The sequence below is a fragment of the Mytilus californianus genome, unplaced genomic scaffold (genome assembly GCF_021869535.1).
Source record: "Mytilus californianus isolate M0D057914Y unplaced genomic scaffold, xbMytCali1.0.p SCAF_2, whole genome shotgun sequence".
NCBI lineage: Eukaryota > Metazoa > Mollusca > Bivalvia > Mytilida > Mytilidae > Mytilus > Mytilus californianus.
In genome coordinates, this window is record NW_026262668.1 from 83145182 (window position 1) to 83171150 (window position 25969).

The 25969-nt window shown below is 31.2% G+C and overlaps 1 protein-coding gene across 1 annotated transcript in view; it reads left to right on the forward strand.

The window, feature by feature from the left end:
* Positions 1–1766: 1766 nt before the first annotated feature.
* Positions 1767–25969, forward strand: part of LOC127728282 (hephaestin-like protein) — a 30989-nt gene continuing 6786 nt past the window's right edge. The window contains exons 1-8 of the mRNA XM_052235592.1: positions 1767–1966; positions 5019–5206; positions 5551–5690; positions 6215–6321; positions 10939–11110; positions 21744–22009; positions 23311–23528; positions 24655–24775. Coding sequence (XP_052091552.1) covers positions 1945–1966; positions 5019–5206; positions 5551–5690; positions 6215–6321; positions 10939–11110; positions 21744–22009; positions 23311–23528; positions 24655–24775 — 1234 coding nt within the window. The 5' untranslated portion in view covers positions 1767–1944. The remainder of the gene's footprint in view (positions 1967–5018; positions 5207–5550; positions 5691–6214; positions 6322–10938; positions 11111–21743; positions 22010–23310; positions 23529–24654; positions 24776–25969) is intronic.

The following is a 25969-nucleotide window of genomic DNA, read 5'->3' on the forward strand; positions in this document are numbered from 1 at the left end:
CGGAACATTTACAAGGGAAATACCTTCACCGAAATGGAGTGGCTTCCTTGGTCCAACACTTAAAGGAACAGTTGGTGAAAAAATACGTATTCACTTTAGAAATTTTGCAAGCAGGCCATACACTTTACATCCTGAGAGTAACGTTTGGTACAATGATGATAGTGAAGGTAATTATTATTTGAATAATTATATTTCAATTTGATAAGGTTTTGAGTAATTCTACACAACAGCGGAAAAGAATTAAACGATTAAAATGTCTAATGTCTCAAAATCTTTCTAATTTTGAGTATTTCCATACAACTTTTGATTGATTTCAAACTTTAAAGTTTATAGTAATGTCTATACAACTCTAGATTGTCCTAAAATCTTTCAAGTTTTGAGTAAGTCTTTAAAACGGCTGATAATAAAGATAACAATAGCCACGAGTATGTTGACCGTTTTGGAATATTAGTCTTACTCATACCTACGGATGTGTTCGACTGTAGTAATCATAACACCGTCCTCTATTCTTCGTGTAGGCATCACCAAACTAAACTGATTACAGAGTTAGTACTTACATGAGCAACACGACGACGGGTGTCACATAAACAGCAGAATATGTGTACCCTTTCAAAGCACCTTGATCACTCTAATGTATTGGTTGGGTTCGGTTTGATCAGTCTTGCATCGTTTATATCATTATTCTCTTGTCAGTTATACCACTGACATTTCTTACATGCATGCAGAAAGAGTGTGAAAAATATGTGTACAGTATATTTTTTCCAAATTATGATTGTGAAATTTCTTTAATGCAATATTTCCCTCATCAAGATACATGAATATATATATATATATATATATATATATACATCACTGAAGAAACATTAATTGTCGAAATCCGCATATGGTATACAAATTTTTGCACCTCATGTTTGCGGTATACCATCTTTTCCGCAAGTTTATTGTTTTCTGTTTGGTATTAAATTAATAATTAAGATCCATTTTGTTACATCTGTGATCCGTTTATTTGGCAATCGCCATGGCAGTCAGCAGGGTTTAAGAACAACCGTTGTTCGACCTGCTAGTCAAATGCGTTTTGTTAAAAATATACTTTTTGACTTTTTTGTTCTTTTCGAAAATGTTGTTTTATCCTTTACTTTGTACTTATACATAAACAAGTCTAAATTGAAAAGAACGTTCAAACCTATGATTGCGTTGGATAAAAACCGCAATTTTTTTTTACGTGTGCATGTATAAAATTGCGGTTTTTATCCAACGCAATCATAGGTTTGAACGTTGTTTTCAATTTAGACTAATACATAAACAAGTCTAAATTGAAAACAACGTTCAAACCTATGATTGCGTTGGATAAAAACCGCAATTTTTATACGTGTGCATGCAAAACAAATATCTTGGTAGGGGGTCTAAATACAGCACAAACAACATTTTCCAAAAGACCAAAAAAGTGAAAATGTATATTTCAACAAAACGCATTTTATATATATATATAAATATATATATAAAATATATAAACGCCTAAAGGTGTACAAAACAACACCAATATTTAAAATAAGGAAACATTAAATGTAAGTATCTATAAATATTTCGGATAACAGATATATATAATATATATATATATATATAAGTCTAAATTGTAAACAACGTTCAAACCTATGATTGCGTTGATTAACAAATTTCTTGGTAGAGGGGTATATACATATGTATATATTTCCTGTAAAATTTGTGTTTAAATGACACAATTTACTTTCAATAGGTGCTCTGTTTGACGATGGCACATCTGAAGCTCAAAAACGTGACGACCAAGTACTACCGGGTCAATCTTGGACATATGAGTGGGAACTTAGAGCAAATTTTGGTCCGACCGATGATGATGAAAATTGTATTGGAGTTCCTTACTCCTCACATCATAGAGCATATAAAGATAGGGATACTGGTTTGGTAGGAATGATGGTGGTTTGCAAACCAGGTAAGCGGTAATGTTATGAGAGGTATTTGTCAACAAATCCTTTAAACTGAAAAGTCTACTTAAAATTAAAAACTATTTTTCGCTTAATTAGTAGGAAACTTTAAAATTTCAGAAGTAAAATGACGTACAGCATTAAGGAATAACATCACTAATTAATAGCCCCATTGCTTTCTCGGTTATATTCTGCAACTTCAAGACTTTAAGTTAAAAAAAGAAACAGTCCAAACTTTACCTTATCCTGATTTGTGCTGAAAATTCAACATACCTTTAACAGCATATTAGAACGCACTGGTTCCCGGAAGATCGGTAGTACAAAAACAGGAACTTCTGATCTGAGCAACATGACAAATATGCTCTCCAAAATAAATCTATATATTTTCTTACACTTAAAAAAAAACAAGGGTTCTGCAGTGATCCCAAGTCCTTGAGCTTCGATTTGTTACCAACATTATTCAAATATTTCACGTATTGACAAAGAAACAGATATGCATATGCATAAGAACTAAATTGTTTCAAATAGGTAATACTTTCTTGAAGGTTCTTTCTGACCGGGTCATATTTAATGGCTCTTTACCTGAAACGACATAAAAATAAAGCACTACAAACCAGTAAAAGACTGAAATGGCTTATATCTGTACTCGACTGTACTGGTTTTTACTCCACCATTCTGAATTGTTCTGAATGCTACTCGATATTACTCGACTGTAGTCTGAACCATACTTAACAGTCTGAATTTGTACTCGACCTTTCCTCGACCAGTACTTAACCATTTTATACGAGTCAGAACCATAGTCGACCAGGTCTTTACCATTCTCGACCAAGTATGAACCATACTCGACCTAGTCTGAACCATGCTCGACCTAGTCTGAACCATACTCAACCCAGTCTTAACCAACCTATACCTATTTCTGTATATATCTATATCTGTATTTCATCAATTAAGGAACTATTTTCAACAACATTTATTTCCCTTGTCTAGAAATTTGAATAATATAGCATTGAAACCAAAATTTCACAATAAATATCGTATAATGATCAACACAATTATGATCAACACTTACATAATATATATCAGCATAGTCATTTATATCTCTGTAATATTGGCCAAAGGACGTTGCAAACGTCAATCAAACATTTTGTAATTAAATTAATAATCTTGAACTTCATCCAAACTTTGAATTATTTACAAGGCAGCAAATCTTTGTAAAAAAAGTACCTGGATAGATGCACGCTCTATGAAGCTAGTTTTTCTTAGCAAATCATTTTTATTTTTTACCGCATTGTAAATATTTTTAACATTTTAATATTTGCATACCAAATAGTGTGTTAAAATTACGTTGTAAGGCAATTTATAATTTTATTTGTGTAATTGTATTAATCTTTGTACTGATTAATCCACACTCAAATAGATTTGTATGTTATGTGTTGCTATATATATATAATTATTTTAAATATCAGCACAACGATGTTAAATCTGCAAATTTGCGAAAGCAAATTTTTGTTCTTCCCAAGCCGGGTTTCGAACTCATTTTATTGGGATATCGTGACAATACCGCCTGCACTGTGTCCAGCGCTCTAGACCACTCGGTCACCTAGACTGAACTAAAAAATACAGCTTTCGGTGGCCTAGTGTTACCTTTCCTCGTCAGTAGAATCTAGAGTTGGAGCACAGTACAGGATATGTTAGGCATGAACATGGAATTGATTGCAGATTAGCTAAATTATCTGTCGTAAAGGATCGTAAGATGCAGTCACAGAAATAATTATTTACGTCTTAACAAGTGACAACTCTACGTTCTTCCCTCGCCGGGAATCGAACTCATGCTATTGGGATATCGTGACAACACCGCCTGCACTGTGCCCAGCGCTCTAGACCACTCGGCCACCTAGACTGAACTAAAACATTCAGCTTTCGGTGGCCTAGTGTATATATATACAATGTATACCCTCTAATATAAAAATAAAAACAAGATGATCAAGGAAGTTATTTCTGGTCGTATTAAAAAAAAGTATGTAATAAATTAAGTTTTCGGCTAAATGAATTTTCAAATACATGATAATGTTCACAGTGCATTATGTACATCAAAAGTACTTGAACTTTCAACCATTATTCAAATATTTTAAATGGTATTCAAATTTTTTGAAGGTTTCAGATATATTTTATGGTTACTGAAAAATTTTAAACACTAACTTGAGCCTGGTATAAATTTATGGTATCTGTCGAGTTTTTCATATTGTATATAAAGGAACTTAATGAATTTTGAATATGACGCCATTGTTTTGTAAAACCAAAAAATTAATATAATAGAACTTCCATAGCAATTCCTGATAACCTTTTAAAAAAGGAACTTGTTCCAATTCCAAAGTTGCAGTAAATATTTAGGTTGATTATTTAAGTTTTGTCAAATTTAAGGACAAGGCATACAAGAAGCACCTTAATAAGGTTAAATTACCCTCAGTTCAGTTGTGTTTTTCAGGGAAAAGAAAATCTTTTTTTCACCCCTCAGACTTTAAAATTAGATAATATGACTATCTCCTTTTGATAAATCTGAAAATCATGTAATGATGTATAAATCTGTAGATATATCTTTACTTTATTGTGGCTGTTGCCATGTCAGTCAAAAAGATTGTTATATAAACAGTTAAAATTACAAAAAGTAAAGGTTATTTGGTCAAGTATGGTTCAGACTAGTCGAATATTGTTCAGACCTTTGGTCGAGTATGGTTAGACTGCAAAAATAGGCAAAGAAATGGTCGAGTATTAGTCGAGTACAGGTCGAGAATGGGTAAAGACTGTTTTATACTGGTCGAGTAATAGTTCAGACCAATTTTTAATGACAAAGATAAGGGTCAAGTACAAATCAGTACAGTCGAGTATGTTAAAGATTGGAGTCGAGTAGTATCGAGTAAAATTCAGACAAATTCAGACAGGTCGAGTAAAAATCAGTACAGTCGAGTACATATTTAGGCCATTTCATACTTTTACTGGTTTGTTGGTTTGAAGTGAAGGCATATACAGAACATTCTAAACGATTTTCATTTTATACTGCAGGAATTTTACGGAAAGATGGCAGTCGCGTAGATGTTAACAGGGAATATGTTTTGTTCATGGGTGCCGTTAACGAAAGCAACAGCTGGTTGATAGAAAAAAATGTACATCGCTGTGGAAACCCTGCTGAATGTAGATCCTTAGTGAAGTGTGGGAATAAAGACTTTATTGATTCTACTGTATATCAACAGGTAAAATTCTTTAACTGTACCGAATGTTTTAAATTTCACAACTGCAACACGGCAATATGCGCCTTTACTATTGAGTTATTTGTTTGTATTTTCATTTTTATTTCATGTATTTTTGTGAGGATTAGGGAAATGGGAAGATATGGATGTTTTCAAGTTCGACCGAGAAACAGTTTAATAATTCAATACAGATATTTGGATTTACTTGATATTGATACAATAAAATTTATAATGACCGAAATTTGTTCAGGTCTTTAAACAAACTATTCACTGTTGTCATAAGAGCACAAATGAAATGCTACAGAAAATGTGAGTTGCTGACATTAAGAACTATATATTTTTCACAGATAAACGGGTATATTTATGGAAATGGTCCGGATTTTGAAGTTTGTTCTGGAGAGAAGGTGGTTGTTTATGCCTTTGGAATTAACACTGGAATACAAACATTTACAATTTACGGAGGAACACAATCATGGGTAAATAAAAGGTAAATAAAGCCTAAACAAAAGAAAAGATTCAAGTATATTATTTTTTACATGTTTGAATGTTCGCTGATAGATAAATTACAATGTTAATATTGACATTGTGTTACAATTGGTCTTCATTTTTGAAGAAAGTGTTCCAAGGCCTGAGTGTATTAGCTACGGACATATAAATACTATTTGCAAGTACTTTCTTATCCAAAGTTTAAACTCATCAAGAGAAATATTAAATTCACTAAATCTTTTTCAATATGTTTGAATTTCTACGAGGAAATTGTTTGATTATATATCATAGAGAAATGCAAGTTTGTCTCTGATAGAAGAGATTTTTTGAATTGGTTTTCTTTTATTATTTCAGTTTTTTGTTTATTACATGTTTTTATAACGGCAATGGGAAAGCAATCTCAAAATCAAAGTATTTATTTACAAATTATAGTTCATATTATGAATTTGCAAGGTAAATGCATGCGTTTTATTTTTAACAAATGTATAACATGATATGACACAAGATTTTTCATTACCAATGTAGATCTGGGGGCATTAGTATACAACCTGGAATTGCTAAAGTAATCAGTGTTAATCCAGAAGGTACTGGACGTTGGTTGATGGGTAATACCAATCTCCACAGTTTTCAAAGTAAGTATGCTAAAAGTTGTTTGTATGCTACGTTGTAATTGCATTATATTCTAATACATGCACTCGCCACAATAATTCACCCTGTAATAACGTATTTGGTAAAATATTTATTTAGAATGCTCATGAAAAGTGAAATACACGATATATATATATATATATATATATATATAAACACGTGCATAATATGAAGAAGTTGAGACAAGATGTTAAAAAGAATTGTCAGTATAACATATCTTTCAAAGTAAATTAATAATGGAAAGATAAATCGCAAGTTTTTAAGTTCACAATTTGAATAAGTTTAATCTTTTAAAATGACAGAGTAAAAGACAATGGATATTGTCAAACATGTTTCTCTAATTATACGGTATTGTTGGAAGCAGTTCAGTGACAACTTTCTTCTTTGTTTTAAGGTACAATACTACCTGTGACATACTCTGATTGATGGTGGCCATAAAAACTATGTCCACCATGATGGCCCTATATGTCCATCATTATATCTCATGTTGCTTAATTAATACACAAGGTATTAATAAAATACTAGTCGAGGGTAAAGGGAAATCATGATTGCATTTAAGTGATGAAATTGAATAGCTTACCGGTAAAGTGTCTCAGGTACACTGTAAATGTACATGTATTTGATATGTCTCAGGTAAAATATATGTGTTTGTCAAATTTAATTACTGTGATAATAACAAGAAAATCATAAAAATGAAAAATATAATAAAAGTAATTGACCATATATCTCAATAATATTTTAAAAAAAAATGTCTCATGAACTCAGTTTTTATATGTAGCTTATACTGCCATGACTGTTTGTTTTGCTGTTATACCTTTTAAATACCTCTCAATTAAAGTTTAATTGAGTTATTTCTTACATGTATTTTTTGGCAAATGAAGAATAAAAGAATTTCATCTATTATTTATATAATTTAATGCAATTTGCACAGTCTCCAATTTCTCTGGATCTTATAATGATTGCCTTTAAAATGAAAAGGTGTTTCTTAAATATTTTTTTCTAAAATCAAAATTGTTTAGATTTAGAGATACATGTACTGATATCCATTCAACATTAATTAACAACTGTTTAAGATTATCTTTAGGACTTTATTGTTATAAAATTTAGGCAATTCATTTTTTTCTCTATTGACATTTCAAAATATTCCTTACTTCAAAATTTTAAAATATCTTTATTGTCATACAAATATGATTATCTTGTGAAAATAACAAAAACAAACATAATAACGCAAAGAAATAACAATTCTTTAAGGAATGAACACATGGAACAAAATTATAAGACTTCTGTCCTCAGTTCTAATGACTGTTTTATAAAGGAGCCAATATTTTTAACATGTTCCATGAAAGATGGGTTAAGCATTTCTTTCACTTTTTGTTCTTGGGTAAGAGACATAATTATGAGAGGATAAACAATTTTCAAATAGATTATCCCTTAGTTTTGTTTGTTAATTTTACATTCAAGAAGGAAGTGTTTTTCATCCTCCAGCTAGTGGCACAGTTTACATATTCTATTCTTTGGAGGAATTTTATAATAGAGACCTTTTTCTATTTCTAAATGATGGTTACTAATTTTTTACTAAGTGAAGCATTTTCTTATAGAAAAGTCATTGGACGCTAAATAAAATTCTCTATTCAAGTTTAGTTTAAAATTTTTATAAAGTAACAGTTTACTATTTTCATCATAACTTTTTATTCTATTTCTAAAAATATTCTTATATTTTTCTTTAAATTCATTTTTAATCAAGGACTTTAATCTATATATGTGTACTTTATTTTTCCTGGAGAATATTTTTGCTGTTAACTGACAGAAATTAACCAAACTGAATATGTCGTATTTGATTAGTTTTCAATAGTTTCAACAAACAAGACAATTTTTTTTTAAATAGTTCCTTTCATAAGATTAACTATATTTAGAGATGAGGAAATTCTTCATTAGCATTTTTATTGAAGATTTATCTAAGTTTCATGATATACTATAGTATATTCTGAATGTAGGACAGAAAGTTACTGAACAAAAAGTACAATACTAACTTATCTGCACTAGATGGGCATTTGGAAAATTAAAGTCTCTTCAGTGATACTACAGACACAACTCTTGTTTTGAGATTTGAAAAAATTTTTTTTTTTTTCAAAATCATATTTGTAGTTTTCCTGATTAGTAATACATTGAACATCTTTGTAATCAAAATTTTTTGTAAAAGAATTGTTAATGGTCATTTTATTGTTAAGAATACAAGCTTGTTAAATTACTGACTTCATGGTGCCTATTAGCATATCATTTGCATGATTAAAAGTTAATAATAATTCATTTTATAATGAAAAATAACAATTGATTATAATGTACGTGGTGTACAATAACTTTTTTTTCCGAAAAAATATATCATTTCAAGGATTCTCTTTTTTTCAAATGCTAGTCATTTATTTATCTTTGACTTTTTGTCTTATCTACTTTGTGGCTTTCTGTCTGTTTACCTATATTTCTTAACACCATGAAGCCAGTCAAATAAAAACTTTAAATAAGCCACATTGACAGATAGTTTTAATGTATATTTTTTAATCATTATTATATTTTTAGAAGAGGTTTTGTATACCAGTTGTAGTTTTAGAAAAAAAAATTAAATGAAGTAAGTCTTTTGTAAATCACCGAAAGAAACAAAATATCATAAACTGAATTGAAGCTGTTTCATTTGACTTTTTTCCTAGTTAGTCCTTGGGGAAATGTAATAAAAACACCTTACTGTCTACGTCATAAGCTTCCATTATGAAAAAGATTCAAACGAATTTGTTGCAATGTATACACTTGACACTGCTTGAGAAAAGGGAATTAATTTGCATCATATGAACATTTTGAATGATAAAATTAGTATGTACAAAAATGAAAATTACTGCATTTTTACCTATGCATGTAGATGATCTCTAACCTTTGGAAATGAATAAATATATAAAAAATTCTATTTCAATCTTTAAACTAAACTTATTCACATATTGATAACTGACAATTTACCTGTACAAGTAAAGTGTTGATGCAGGATGTCATTTACACACCTTTTTTAATCAATAGATAAAATCAGTGCATCTCTCTATGTCACCTAACTAGATTGACCACCAGCCAATGGTTTATGTCCCCTATAAATGGCCAACATCACAGGTTTTATGACCCCCAATAAATGGTCACCATTTGATTTTCAACATAGCAGATGGTGAAAAATTTTCAGAGTATGTCACAGGTTGTACTGTAGCTAGCTGTCTCATTGGCAATCATGTCACATCTCCTTAGTAATCCTACGCACCAGTAAACCAATTTTGATCTGAAAAGGTCCATTCGATCTGAACAGATCTTGAAAAGATTGAAAAATAAACTATACGTCATTTTCAATTTTTCAGTCATTTTCCTGACCTATCTACTGCGGTAAACTCAGTGTTGTTCGACGATCCGCCTACCGCCAATTACGATATGTTCATTCTATGTTTAGACTGCTCAGTAGCTGTTATTTACCTGTACACATAACCATCATGGTCATTATTATAAATTAGGTAATTGCAAAACTTTCATTTTTTCGAAATACTAAGGATTCTACCCCAGGAATAGATTACCTTAGCATTATTTGGCAAAATTTTTCGGAATTTAAGATCCTCAATGCTCTTTAAATTCTTACTTATTTGGCCTTTTTAACTTTTGAGCGTCACTGATGAGTTTGTTTAAGACAAAACCCGTGTCTGGCGTTCAAAAATTCCATCCTGGTACCTATACTAAGTTTATTTTCATACCGAATTGTCGAAAATGCTTCCGAACAGTACTGAACTGACTGTAAGCGAATTGTCTGAACAGTACTGAAATTACCGCAGTGGATAAGTTTGAAAATTGAATCAAAGACTGACAATTTGTTGATAGTGTAAAAATCAAAATGACCGTATTAGACTGAAATTCATTGACTAGTGAAGTCAATAGTGATCTGATTATCTCATGCATATCGGTCTCCATAGAGATTCTATAATATTCAATTTCACTTTAAAATTAATTTTTGTAGTTTGATAATGGCTGTTTAAAAAAGTAATTATTCGAAAAGGTCTAAAAGTTTAAATTAAATACAAGACTTAATGTATTGGTAGAAAGTTTAGTATAACCATGTTTTTGTTCCCTTCAAAGTTGAAGGTTGTTAACTAAGATATTTGTCTTTTGTAAAGTTTATCTTTAAGTTTAAAGACATCATCTGCTCCTTGATTCTTAGCGGTGTGTGACTTCGAAAATCAATCGTGCCTTTATTTTTGCAAGGAGTGAAAACAATAACAAAAACAATAACTTTTCATACATTATTTAAAATATCTAAAATAAAGGAACAATAAGTCGTTATATTAAATAATCGTATACCTATCGATGCTTTTTTTTAAATTAAAATTTGAAAGGCAGATGGTATACCTCCTTACAAAGCAGTTCTTATAGGCAACGTTATAGAAAATTTCATGCATTATTCAGATTAACAAGAAAAGCACTTTAAAATCACATTTAAATATGCTTCTAACATCGCTACAAAATTACCCGGTAATTTATGATGAACCAGAGGTGTAATGTGTGCCTTTGAAAATAAAATTATTATCTTCTAGATGGTATGTTTGCATTTGTGAAAGTCAACCAATGCCCATGGATAAAACCACTTACAACAATACCTTCCGGTAAAACTGTTCGGATTTATATGGCAGCTGAAGACATTATAACTCGCTCTACACCAAATGGTATATTAGCTAGAGCAGGTCAGCTAACAAAGAAAAGAGCTATGTAAGTAAATATTTAATAATGTAGATTATGTTAAATGTAAAAAAAAACTACAAATAAATCTGTCACTTTGTTATTGAACAATATAATTACATTAGTATATAGAAACAATCTTTTTTATAGCTTAATACAGTATAATCATATTATAGCGTTTAATTTAACTAGTGTTCTAACAACTGGAAATCGAACTTTTTTTCAAAATTTCTGACAAATCATGTGATAGTAGCGGTATTACCTATTTGTGAAATTTTGTATATTGTTTAGAGAAAAAAGAGAAGAAAAATAACAAAGGGCCAATCCAAAATCATATATAAGTAATTTTTTGAGAGTTGGTGTGTTTCGATTGATAAGTTAGGATTCCTGGTTACAATACTGCCATATGCTTTGTTTAACCTTCTTCGTTTAATTGTATCAGTCATTTTAAGACCATTAAAGAATTTCTAATTATGATATTCATAACACAATTTGTGAAAAAGGAGACGACTTCTCAATCCATATGGCAAACTTAACTCACCTTGATGGGTTCATTCTGCACCCCCTACCGTTGCGTTTATGCCTAACAAGTTTTTAAGTAACGTCTCCGATTTAAATCATTTTTTTCTTTGTTGGTATATGCCTGTTCTGAGTCAGAAGCCTGTGATTCAGTGGTTGTCATTTGTAGCTGTATATCATATCTGTGTTTCGTTAATTATTTTGTACATAAATCAGGTCTTTCGACTTACATTTGCCATCTAAATGCCTTTTATAGCTTCTATGCAGTATGGGTTTTTATTCATTGTTGAAAGCAGTACGATGAATTTCTTTCTTTCTTTTATGAACATTTTTCAAATGTCTCCCTTACTTGCAGAGTGAGTGTATTTTTGAGCTCCGATAAATCTTCGATTTTCTGTTGTAAAACAGTCTTGGAGTCAAATTTTTTTTGGATTTTCGTATGCATAGAGGATTTTGCTATGTATTTTCTGTGTTTATAGACTTTCTCAGTCAGGAGATAGTGAGATTCTATTGACATTTTATCTTTGCGACATCTGAATTCAACTCACCAGTTTTTCAAAATGGCCAATATACAAAGAACACTATCGGTTCATTTTTATACTCGTGGTTTTAAGGGGATAACACACGATGAAATAATAAAGGAACTTGAAAAACAAATAAAATTAGAGAGTGTTAAATCCATCCAATTGACTGAAAAAAGCTGTGTTGTTACTTTAAGCAACCTAGATGCTAAAGAAAGGTTAGTACAGTGTGATTTAACAATAAAAAATAGAAGCGTCAAATTTATTGATGTAGACAACACAATAACAAACATAACAATCAAAGACCTTCCATATGAACTAAATGACTGCTATCTAGCTACACAGATGCTTCAGTATGGCAATGTCGTCCCGGGTTCAGTAAAGCGGGGATATATTCGAGGAAAAAATATAGAAAATGGTTCAAGATACATTCAAATCATTAATTGTGTTCCGACAATACCAAACAAAACAACATTTGGGAGATATGATGTCCGAATGTTTGCCGACAATGGTCGTACAGAATGTAAACATTGTAAACAAAGAAACCACCCTTCCTATGCTTGCAACGATAAACCAGATCATAGTAAGCGCTGCTATAACTGTTCAGAAATTGGGCATTTTGCACGAGACTGTCTTAACGAATCAAAATGTTCCTTCTGTAAAAAAAACGGACATGTCCGTAATGACTGCGTTGACTTTAAACACCATACTATGATCAAATCATATGGTAATTATGCTAGCGAAATTCTCGAAGGTAGAGAAGCTCAAGAAAACGACAAAAATGAAAGTCAGTCCACTGACCCCTTACAAGTGGCAACAAACCATCTACAAACACCTGATACATACCACACCAAATCAAAAGGGACAAACGTAATGTTAGGAGCTTCAAATTGTTTGAGAGTGGATCGATTTGAAGACAATTTAATCAATGCCTCTATAAATGGTGCTACCCTAGAAAAAATAGATCAGTGTTTGGGTGCGGCTTTTGAAAACCATCGTGTGAAAAGCAATGGTTCAAATGTAGGCAAGGTCATCATAAGCTTAGGTACTAATGACTTGAGTAAAAACAAACACGACAGTGATCAGGTGAATGTTTTTGCAACACAAGCTATAGTCAAAGTCAAACAAGCATTTCCGAATGCGGATATTGGTGTGTGTGGTATTATTCCGAGAAAAGGGAACAGTAACCATATTCACACAGTAAATGAAACAGCTACACATGTTAATAAATTTTTGGAAAAATTATGTCTCAAAGATGAAGTGCTGACCTATATAGATGTAGAACACATATTCACAAAAAATGGTAACGTGGTTAAGGCGCTTTATGAAAAAACAGATACCAGTGGAGTTCATATCACAATTGAAGGGGCTCAAACAATTCGAGTCAAACTACGTGAATTTCTTCACCCTAAGCTGTCACAAATCCAGCACACACCTCGTCCTGGTGACACCAAGCGCAAACTTAGTGACATATCGCTGACGCCAATGTCTGCAGAGAAAGAGAGTAAACAAAGTAAACAAGGTTCTCCGAATGAATATGAGTGATAATAGACAAACCGAAATTACTATCATATTTGTTACTTTTTAAGTAAATCTATAAAAACAAATCAATCTAAAAATGTTATTTGTACATATGTTTTATTTTACTGAATTGCATTCTTTGAATTATTATTATAGATTATTTTTCAATCTATTGTACTTCAAACTGAGTCGATGTATCTGTATTATTATATTTTTAGGTAGACAATTATAAATGTGTTCAGTAATAGTGTATTGTTATGTGTGGTCAATGACTCGTAAAATTGAAAGTAAACATAAAACGGTAGCGTTGATCGTGAACTTTCAAATAAATCAACGAGGCATAGCGGTGTTAAAATGTAAATCAAATCGTGTACTCTAAAAAAAAACTACTAAAGAATGTCGATCCAAATCATAACTTTGAATGTAAACGGCTTACGTGACAAAAAGAAACGTAATTTAGTTTTCAATTGGTTAGCTAACAAAAAATATGATTTAATTTGTCTACAAGAAACACATTGCACAGTAAATGATATAATACAGTGGCAAAATGAATGGAAGACAAATGGGGGCAATAAAAGTGTTTGGAATTGCGGAACCAGTGATTCGCGTGGTGTCTCTATTTTAGAAACCAAAAGTTGTCCCGGCGAAGTTGTGTTTGATAATACTAACTCGCAAAACGGTCGAATAATAAAATGCAGCATCAAAACGGAAAGTGCATTTTATCATATATCAAATATATATGCCAACAATAGTGGCATCGAGAGGAAACGGCTTTTTGAATCATTTCATAAATGTTTTGGTAATTTTAAAGACGATAGTGTAGATCATTACAATATTTTGGTAGGGGATTTTAACTGTACTCTTGACAAAACAAATGATAGAAATCCTTCTCATTCTCGTGATGATATTGGTACAAAGGAATTACTTTTTTTATTGTCACAATATGATCTAACAGATATATGGAGGGACAGATATCCAAAAGACAAACGGTATACGTTTCAGAGAGGAAATTCTAAGTCTAGAATAGACTATATCTTTTGTGATAAAAGTCTTTCAAATAAAGTTCACAATGTTGGTATCTCGCATTGTCCTTTTAGCGATCATGATCTTGTGTCGTTCAAATTAAAACTTGACGAAATACAAAGAGGCCCAGGTACATGGATAATGAATATAAATACAATAAAAAGTGAAGAATTTAAAAATGCATTTGAAATTTGGTGGGAAACCTGGAAAAATGAAAAAAATAGGTTCGAAAAAATTCAAGACTGGTGGGATGTAACAAAATCACAAATAAAAAAGTTAACAATGGAAGTAAGTAAAACCTTAAACAAAAATTCTCAAAAAAGTTATATTATTAACCTTGAACAGAAATTAGAAAAACTCAAATTAAATAGTATCACGTCTGGGGAGGTTGAAAATAAGATATCAGAAATAGAATCACTAATTAAAAACTACTATGAGAACAAATCAGAGGCGTCAAAAATAAGGGCGCGTGTAAAATGGGCGGAAGAAGGGGAAAAATCGTCAAGCTACTTTTTCAATCTCGAAAAGCAAAACGGAAAAAATAAATTATGGAGTCGAATAAAAACAGAAAATGGGCATTATAAATACAATATAGACGAAATACTAAATGAACAACTTAAATTTTACTCAAATTTATTTAGCTCCGAGGGATGGCATTTGGAAAGTGCTCAAGATTTAACAAGCCACATCGAAAACAAACTAAATGACGACGACAAACAATTACTAGACCGTGATATTACCGCGGAGGAAATAAAGAAAGTTCTAAAAATTATAAAAACAAATAAATCCCCAGGGGAGGACGGGATCATATCTGAATTTTATATAATATTTTGGAATATCATACAAGAAGAATTTTGTACGTTATTGCAAGAAATATTTAATAAAAAAACATTGTCGGACTCACAATATAAAGGAGTCTTAACATTACTATTTAAGGGCGGGGAACGAGAAAATATACGAAACTGGCGCCCTCTTACACTACTGAATTGCGATTATAAAATTATAGCAAAAATACTAGCAGAAAGACTAAAAATAGTCCTTCCAATGCTTATTCATCCCGACCAAAAAGGGTTTGTAAAAGGCAGACATATAACGGAAGCGAATAGAATGATACAGGATATCATAGAATATATTGATGATGAAGATGAAGAGGGTATGATTGTCTTTTTAGACCAACAAAAGGCCTTTGATAGGATGGAATGGGGATGGCTAGACTTCGTTATGAAGGAATTTAATTTTGGAGACAATTTCCGTGGTTGGGTTCAAATGCTATTAAAACGTGCAAAGACGTGTATCAAAACAAATGGTTACGTCTCAAAATATTTTTCAATTTCTAGATCAGCCAGGCAGGGGTGTCCTATAGCCCCTTTTTTATATATATTACAGGCAGAGCCCTTGGCCTGTGCAATAAGGGCAGAAAAAGACATTCAAGGCATTATATTGCCTGGGGAAGAAAATGGGGAGCTACTAGAAACCAAATTGAATATGTTTGCAGACGACACACAATTATTTAATAAAAATGAAATTTCTTTTAGAAAATCTTTTGAAATATTAGACAAATATGAAAAGGCATCGGGTTCTAAAATTAATTACGAAAAGACTAAGGGAATAAATATTGGCGCAAATAAACACAAACGGCCTACTTTTCAAAAGATAAGCTGGACAACAGATAACATAAAAACACTAGGTATTCACCATGGTTATAACATTGATAATGACAAAATTTGGAAAACAATATTAGAAAAAGTACAAAATTGTGTACACGTTTGGAAAAGTAGAAAATTGACATACACGGGAAAAGTCCTTATTGTTAAAAATTTAATTATTTCAGTGTGTGGTTATGAGGTAGAAATAAGAGGTATACCTGAAAAATACAAAAAAGATTTGAATAAGATAATATGGAATTTTATTTGGGATGGTAAAGTGAATCAAGTAGACCGTAAGGTTTGTTGTTTAGATGTTAAAAAGGGGGGCATAGGGATGGTAAATTTGGATAGTTGGATAGAAAGTAAATATATCAAATCGTTATATTCGATATTACACAAGCCATTATCTAGTTGGAATGCAATAGGTAAATTTTGGTTAAAAAAATACGATAAGAAATTTGCAGATGAACTTTTTTTGTGTAGATGTTCTGACCTTTCAGGTCTTGAGATCAAAAACCTACCACATTATTACAAAAGCGCTTTACAATCGTGGTCAAAATTGACAAGTATCACACAGGGTATCTTTAACGAAATGGAAGTAAAGAAACAGCGATTATTTGGAAACTCAAATATTTTATTTCAGGGCAAATCTTTATTTTATTCTTCTTTTTCAAAAAGTCAAATAAAAACTATTGGTGATATATGGGACAATAATACCAAAGATTTTAAATCGTGCAATGAAACATATCAACAACTAATAGATAAACGTAATTGTATTTCGGAATACTCGCGAATTAAAAGTTCCATACCACAAACATTCGTGCAGATTTTAAAAAACAACGATGTTCAACGCACTTTAAAAAGCCACAAAATCAAAATTTCTGAAATCTTTGAATTTCTAAATCCAGATAATAAAATCATTAAAATCAAAGATTTGACATTAAAATATCTACAGTTAAACATAAACATAACTGAGACCCCTAAGTGTCAAACAAAATGGGAAAATTTGTATAGCGAGTATATAGATTGGGAAAAAATTTGGATAAATCTCAGTAAAATGGATATTAATAGAAAAGTTAAAGAATTTCAATGGAAATGTATACACAGAATTATATATACCGAAAAGAGGCTGCAAATAATGCATATGTCAAATGGAAAATGTCACTTATGTGATGAAAATAATAATATTGAAACACTCGAGCATTTACTTTATCAATGTAATAATGTTAAACCATTGATAGAAACAGTTGTCAGAAATTTACAACTTTGTAACCTAATAAATAACGAGACGCTCGTTGAAAAAGATATTTTAATAGGAATCTGTACAGATAATTCGAATAATATAATTGTTAATGCAATAATACTTTATTTTAAATGGGCTATTTGGAAAATACGTAATAAATGCAAATTCGATAAAATTAAACTGAATATGCAGTCTATACAAAGCCTGTTGAAATTGCAAATGAAAAACGAATTAAAACTACTCTTGCTACGCTCGGATATAAAGTATATATGCAGATCAAAAATTGAACTCTTTATCGAAAAAATATAAGAAGATATACTAAGTTCTACTGCTCTAAACTAAAGGTGTGTTCGATTCCATATATAATAATCTTATTGTATTTTAGAAAGAACGTAGTGAACAATAAGTTATTTTTACAGAAAGAAATATTTGTATTGTAATCGATATTTGAATCTATGTCTGTGCATATTATGTATATTAGTAAATTACCACATATATCATGCTTCTTAATACATTAGTACTTACCACATGTGCTTTATCCTTTTATAATCCATACTTATATATTACAGAATAATTTCAATTTTTGTTCAATCACATCAATAATTTCCAATTCAAATTTTCTCAATCAAATATATAGTTTTCACGTTTAAATAAACACATGTTAGTCAGTGAACCGGATATACGATAGTGATTATGTATTACAGTGATGCTTAACAGGTAAAATCGATTGTATTGGTTATTTAAATATATGTATGTAAATCTATTGTAAGTTTAAATTCATTTGATTTTTTCCCTGGTCAAGTGAGGCTGTTAAAATACAGGGGCCCCTAAGTATGCGACCTGGGCTACTTAGGTATTTATATATCAGGAAATGATTGAATAAGAATATTTGTTATCGTTAAAAAAAAAAAAAAAAAAAAAAAAGCCCGGGATTTCGGGATCAGGACCCCTCCGACCCCCCTCCCTCTACAATGTGCTCAATTTAAAGAGAAATTAAACAAATTCGAGGCAAGGTTCACTCAATTCAACATTTTGATGTGCCTTTTTCATAAATCTAGATCGGAGGTAGAAAATATTACATCACACTATCGAAAATAGTTATATGTGTATGTATATTTTTCAATATCATTAAAACAACATATAAATAAACAGAATTTCTACCTTTCTCTGTCTGTTGATTGTCCGTCACCGTACTGGACATTAGATACTATTGAGTCCAAACATTTTTCGCCGGGGTAGTTTAGGCACAGTGTGCATATAATTATCATTATCATATATTGTAACAGACAGTACGTATAATTATGTAATTGTTATTTCCCTTGTTTAAAACTATAAAATTTCATATTTCTTTATTTAATAATTTACATGAAGCTTATTCAGTATATATTTGTTAAATTGAATAGATATTGATATTTTGAATTCATCAGTTAAAGATATTCATTTATATTCTACAGTTTAGTTTTTGCATCGTCGCAAATCATTTATAACCTTCTTTGAAAAACTTATACATTTTATATAAATGGTTTGGAATTATTATGTTGAATTGTCTGAAGACTAATGTTCAGTCCAACGTAATGAAAAAAAAACGTAGGAAAGCTGTGCTGTTCCAATCCTCCCTTTAAGGTTAGTGCATACGCCTTCTTAATACCAGTAAATATTGAAGTCATTGAAAGCTCTACTTCTTAACTGTTTAGATTTTAAGATAAAAGTTGTATTTATTGAACAAATTATATATTGTTTTCACTGAAAAAAAAACAAAAAAGGATTAATGTTTGTGTCGCCTTGACGGAATCAAAAAAGGAGACTTAATAGATATAAGAAGATGTGGTATGAGTGCCAATGAGACAACTCTCCATCCAAGTCAAAATTTATAAAAGTAAACCATTATAGGTCACAGTACGGTCTTCAACACGGAGCCTTGGCTCACCCCGAACAGTAAGCTATAAAGGGCCCCAAAAAATTACTAGTGTAAAACCATTCAAACGGGAAAACCAACGGTCTAATCTATATAAAAAACGAGAAACGAGAAACACTTATGAACCACATCAACAAAGTATGCTTTTTCCGGTGTCGGTGGCGGCGTAAACAATGTATTAGTTTGTGATTAGGTCAGTGTATGTGTAGGCCAATGATATTTTTTATGCAGTTGTATAAGCATGGCTTATCTTATTTGCTTCGAGATTCTTTGTCCCTACCCCTCAGTCATGGTCTATTGACTTTGAGTTGTTTTCTTACTTTACATGTATTAGTTTGTGATTAGGTCAGTTTGAAGGAAACCACTAGTGGTAGGTCAATGAATTTTTGGTATGTAGATGTATTAGCATTTTCTATTGAGACATTAAATGGTCCCACCCCTTCATTGACTATCATTGACTAAAACTTTAACATTGGTTACCAGTTAAAGTTTGTGTTCAGGTAAATGTAAAGTGAACCACTTGTGATTAGTTAATGGTATTTGGTATGTAGTTTTATAAGTATTGTCATTTCTCATTTCTATAGTTATTTGGTCCTGTTACCCAAGTAATAGTTCATTGACTTTGAATTTTTTGCATCGTTTACATGTTTCAATATTGGCATTTGAACTGAATATTTGAGTAATACTATCAATATTACAAACAGGCGAGACATATCTCTGTATCAGTGAACAATTTTGTTAGATAGCTAACACATTTTGAAATTGTGCTTTTAGTATCTTTTTTTACGTAAACACTTAGTATATAATATATTATCACAATGTTTCCTTTCTTTTCTCATTTCTTCTTCTTTCTCTAAAATATCGGTCTTTCTTTATTGAACCATACTATGGAAACAGTGGAAACATTTTAATATTGTAATGCACATTTCAAAATGCAGTTTACTAACAAGTACTAACTAGTTCTATTTGATTATATACTACTAATGCCTAACGAGGCCGGGATAAGATATCGATGTTTTCTGTATCCAACTTACAAAAGTACGATGCAATTTTAAGTTGTTGAAATACTATCACGTTGTTGTTGTTTAATTATTGTGTTTTTTTTCCACACAAATGTACGTGTTGCATCCCAGATCGTGTCGGCGTCCATTGTTACTTTGCTGTATGACTCTTGTTTTCCAAGTATAGACACCGATATTGACGTGTATGATGAATTGTTTCAATATAAGATTAAGTTTTTTGATCTTGCTTTCAGCGACTGCAAGCATTCTTTTATGCGGTATATACTTTGGTCATGGTTTACATGTAAATATGTTTTTGTTGTCCACAATACCGGTATTAAATCGTACGTTAGTGTTAGCACTGATTTTAATTATATCCTTTTCTGTACAACTTTTTTACATTCACCGAACGGAATTAAAAATGGTATGGTATAGTGCTTGAGGCAATTATAGTATAACACTACCATTTAATTATATGCCTGTCAAATATTGAAAATCTCGTCGGTTGTCATACCTAGCAATAGCTTCAGTAGACCTTAGCTTTATCAACATTTTGTGATGGTGTCATCTTTGATAGTTTTTTTTAGGTTTTAACAAACCTTTTCTATTATCGTGGGTGTGGTAGGGGAGGGTTGGCAAGTAGTTAAATTTCTTTATCACAAACCTGTCAACACTGAGGTTGTGCGCACGTGGTAGGTGCGCTCGACTACAATAATGCTAAAAGTGGCGTTTAAAACCAATCAATCAATCAACATATACTCGGGGCGAAGAAGAGATTGCAGAATGTACCATCACTTGTGTATTGTTTAATTGTTGTTCAATATTTGCATGATACTATCAACATTACAAAAAGGCGAAACATATATATGTGTCAACAGTGTATTCAAATAGCTAACAAATTTTGAAATTGTGCTTCAAGTATTGACATAAGCAATTAGTGTTATCCCAATGTTTTATGGGGTTGGTTTTTTTTCGTTTTCTGTTTATTTTCTGTCATTTGCTTGCTTTCATTTACTTTAGTGAAACATTTCTGTTTATTCATATTAAAAATATATTAAAAAAAAAGACGTAAAATGTTTGAACTTAATCTAAATACAGACATTTCATTTCCACATTTCCATTCTTTTTAAGATTTAATTTTCATTTTGAATAAGCATAATCAAACAAACCAATAAAAAATAAACTGAAAGTTCTAATAACTTCTTATAGACAATGGGTCTTCAAAAATATAGCATATGTACATTTATTCAATATACTTAATTTCATTATTTCAGACGAGAACAGAAATTTCTTAATGCAGGAAATATACACCACGGACGATTTACACAGTATACCGATGGAACATTTACAACTCCTGTCGCAAAAACTGCAGAAACAGAACATTTTGGCGACTTTGGACCACACGTTTATGCGGAAGTTGGTGACGTCTTGGAAGTTGTTTTGAAAAACAAATTAAGGAATCGAAAAGCTTCTTTTGTTCCTGTAGGCATTGATATTGAAAAAAAATTTGAAGGAATTTTATATAGAAACAATAGAAAAAGTAAGTTATAACCTATTAGATCTTTAATTATCAAAGTTTAATTCTGATTTCAGAGCACGTGACAGTATCCCTTGATTAATTTTCATCTTAATCAGGTATGTTTAAGTTGACGGCAAATTAAACACATGCCTAAGATGACATATTTTTTATATCCCTTTTGGTCATTTAGTTCATCACGATTTCAAGTACTTATACATCCTTGGCTTTAAAACTATTGGTTTTAGGCATTCCTGATGAAGGTAAAAAAATATGTTTCGGACGCATCAATTTAGAAAGCGTTATTTTCTTTTATAAGCCCTGGTTCGATACCACTGCTTGTTAACTGCTAGGTACCTGACAATACTATTAGATCAGTAGTCAGTGTTATTAGGTACTAACTGTTTAATAGTATCAGCATCAACCATGGAAATCGTATTAATGTCTAAATATATATAGCAACCGAACGCAACGTGCCTTAAAAGAAGCTTCATTATGTTCGCTCGATACAAATCTAACTGCCTTGAGTGATTAAGTTGGTAATGCAACAGTAATAGAATCTGTATGTATATATCATTGTTTTTTACCTTATAAGCATTGGTGCTAGCATTGAGAAAAACGCACTACTCATCGTTTTATCTTGATTTTTTTTTTTTTTTTTTTTTTTGAATTCTTGAAATGGAGGGATGTTATTTGACGTATCAATTGTAAACAAATAAAAAAAACATTGACAGTAGAATTTACATGAAAAGTTCCATTTTGAATCATTTGTATACATCAGAACAGTGACTTTTTGTGCATAATTGATGTATCAATTTATAATAATTTTCATTTTTAAAAACCTCATTGTAACAAGCGATTGGGGCACTCTTTACCTCTCCAGAAAAATGCCAGCAAAAATATCTTGATAGCAAATTCATGGTTTTAAAATTGGAAATTAAGCCTCCATTTGACTGGAGCAGGATAGATATGAGGGAGTAAACGTTACATTGCTACTTGAATAAAAGATGATGTTAAGTAGGAACTACAATTTCATCCTTCAAAAGGACATTGCAAACAATTAGTAAAAGCATTCTTTTCACGGTATTTATTGAACACAAAGACAGGCTTTTATTCCGAACGGTCATAATTTTGTGTTTATTCAAGCAGCAGTGTGCTTCAATACAGACTTAACAGTCGGAAGGAACATTTCGTGGTGACTCTGTTTAATTGGAAAATACATAGTTTAGACATAACATTTTGTGGGCCATTACAAAATGACCCGATGTATCAAGGGTCCCTTTTGCGTGAATTCTATCAAACTAAAACTAAAAAATTTTTTTTAGGTAAGAAATTATGCGGTCGTCTTACCATGCCAGGAGAGACAAAATTATATAGGTTCGTAATTCGGGATAATGTTTCGCCAAATTCTAAGTCTGGACAGCGGTGCTTTTCCTCATTCTATCATTCTGCAGGCGAAGGGTATGCCGAAGATGTTAATTTTAGATTGACAGGACCATTGACTATATGTAAACGTGGAGGATTATCATGTAAGGGAAAACAGGTAAATATTAAAGCATGTATTTATTGAAATGTATTTGCATAAACAAAGCAGATCGTGACGACGTTTGATGGATTTATGCACTATAATAATAGAATTGTAGTTTTATTTATCTATCAACTGAACACATAAATTCACCATTTTGAATATGTAGGTACGAGGATATTGATATAATTTGAAGTTATCTTTACAGCTGTCTCTGATATTAATTTAGTAAATGTAGTTATTTTGATATATACTATTTTTAGTCTTGTTTTACTATGGTAATTTCAACTCAAACATGAATGGAATTCGAACAGCGGTCATAGTAGTTCATTATTGGAAAATAATGTTTTCAAGAACTACTGCAACTGTTCATCTTCTTTTTTGATTCATAGTTGTATAAATATATTTATTATTTTTAACTTTTAAAGGAATAAAAGCTAAACATATTATTGATAACACGGGTTTTGTTTTAGAGCTAGATTGAATTTAGTTTAAATGTAGATTTTGCATTCCTGCTGAAAGATGTATATTTGTACGACCGTCCATGTGTGACCGTCCCATGAAAATCTCGCCCCATTTGTTTGAGGAACTACAAATCAGAGCTTCTTGACATTTTGTATCAAGCTATGTGTGAGCATGTTGTAATGTGTTTTTATGTCTATCGATCATAACCTTCCTAACCTTACCGATAATTATATATTCTTGTACATAATGACCATATATGAAATTGCCTCGCTTTTTCACAAGAAAATACAAATCAGAACTTGGTAAAATTATGCATCCAACTTGACGTAAGCATGCATTACTGCATTTCATTTCGATGCATTATCAACTTTTTATTTAACGATTATTCATCTATTTTGACACATACTGGCCATGATTGAAATTTGAGTCACATTTTCTGCTGTTTATTATCCATCTTCCTCTTTACCGAATACTTAAAGCACGGTATCATAAGTAAGCAATAGACAGTTCATCTTGTTAAGAATATAACTATTTACCTCTTTTTAAAAAACACAAAAGAAGTTCCCGGTGATTTACTTATATTTTTTAAAGTAAAATCTCATTTCACTGGTAGTAATAGCTTTCGTAATCTTCCGGAATTAATAGTCAGTCACTAGTGTTGTTGATTTTTGTTTTGTAGGTTGGATTTGACAAACAGTTTTTCCTTCAAGCAGCAGTTTACAACACAAAGACAAGTTTGGGTACTCCATTTAGAGGGATGCATCCTGTTCATAGGCCGACGAAAGTTACACGATTTCCAAGTAAATATCCCATACACGGTGTTGAACTTGAATGTGTGCAAATATTAACAAAGATACAAAGAGAAAATACAAAATTTAAAATAAAAAGTCAGATAGAATCACCATAAGCAAAACAGATAAGCCGAATATGTTTATCTATTAATCAAATCTCCATAGTCCTTCACAAAAAACTTAAGTGGGGGAAACATGAGCCACATTAACATCTTGAAAGGGGACCATGATCTCGAAAAGGGTAAACTTTTTTTCAAATAATTAGTTTAGAGCACCACCTCAGCTTAATGCGTGATCTGAAAATTTGAATGTTTCTACTATGTATTGGTTACTAAATAACACGAAAACACGTTCAAATTTGTCTAATACTCATGGGGTGCTTGTATATAAAAAACGTGCTTTTAATGGTTCGTTCAATTTGGTTTCCAGTTACAATTTTTCGACCCTGAACACTTAACTACCACATAATCTTATCACACAGAAGTTCTCTTTTCTGATCGCAAAGATTCGTTTTTATTTATATAGTATATAGGAAGAGGGAAAAATTGGAACGTCGGGTGACACTTGAAATAACAGTCGTCTAAACATAACAGATATGTTGTCAATAAAAAATCAAGCATTTTGATAGTGTCAGTTTAAGAGATCTTTGATTTGAATCAGAGTACATTTTACAATATCTGATTTATCACTTCCTAAAACAGGATATTTGTTTCTTAGTTGCCAATTCTTGTTCATGAAAAATCTTTAAATTTGTGTTTAAGTTAAGAGTGAGAAATACTTGTTTCAAGTGTAGAGAAGCAACATACTTTTAATAGTATTGCACGACAGACTTAATTTATACATACTCTCAGAAAGTGTTTTTGTCTCCACAACTGATACTGTCGATAGAATATGCAATTGTTCAGTGGTTCTAAAGCCCTGAATTGATAGTACATTAGAAGTTATTTTTTGCAAAGAGATTTCGTGAACAATTTAGAACACTGAGCAAGTATTTTGACGTTGTTTGGAAAGACCTGCATGTAAAAGCCGTGTATAAGATTGACAAAAAAATCTTCTTTGTTTACCTTTCATGTTCGACATGAGAAGATGCGTACATTTTGTAACCATTTTCTAACATTATCAAAAGATGTCTAAATATATTAAATTGAAGGTAACTTGGTACTTGTTGTTTCCTGATCTCTTAAATATATGAAAGGAAGTATA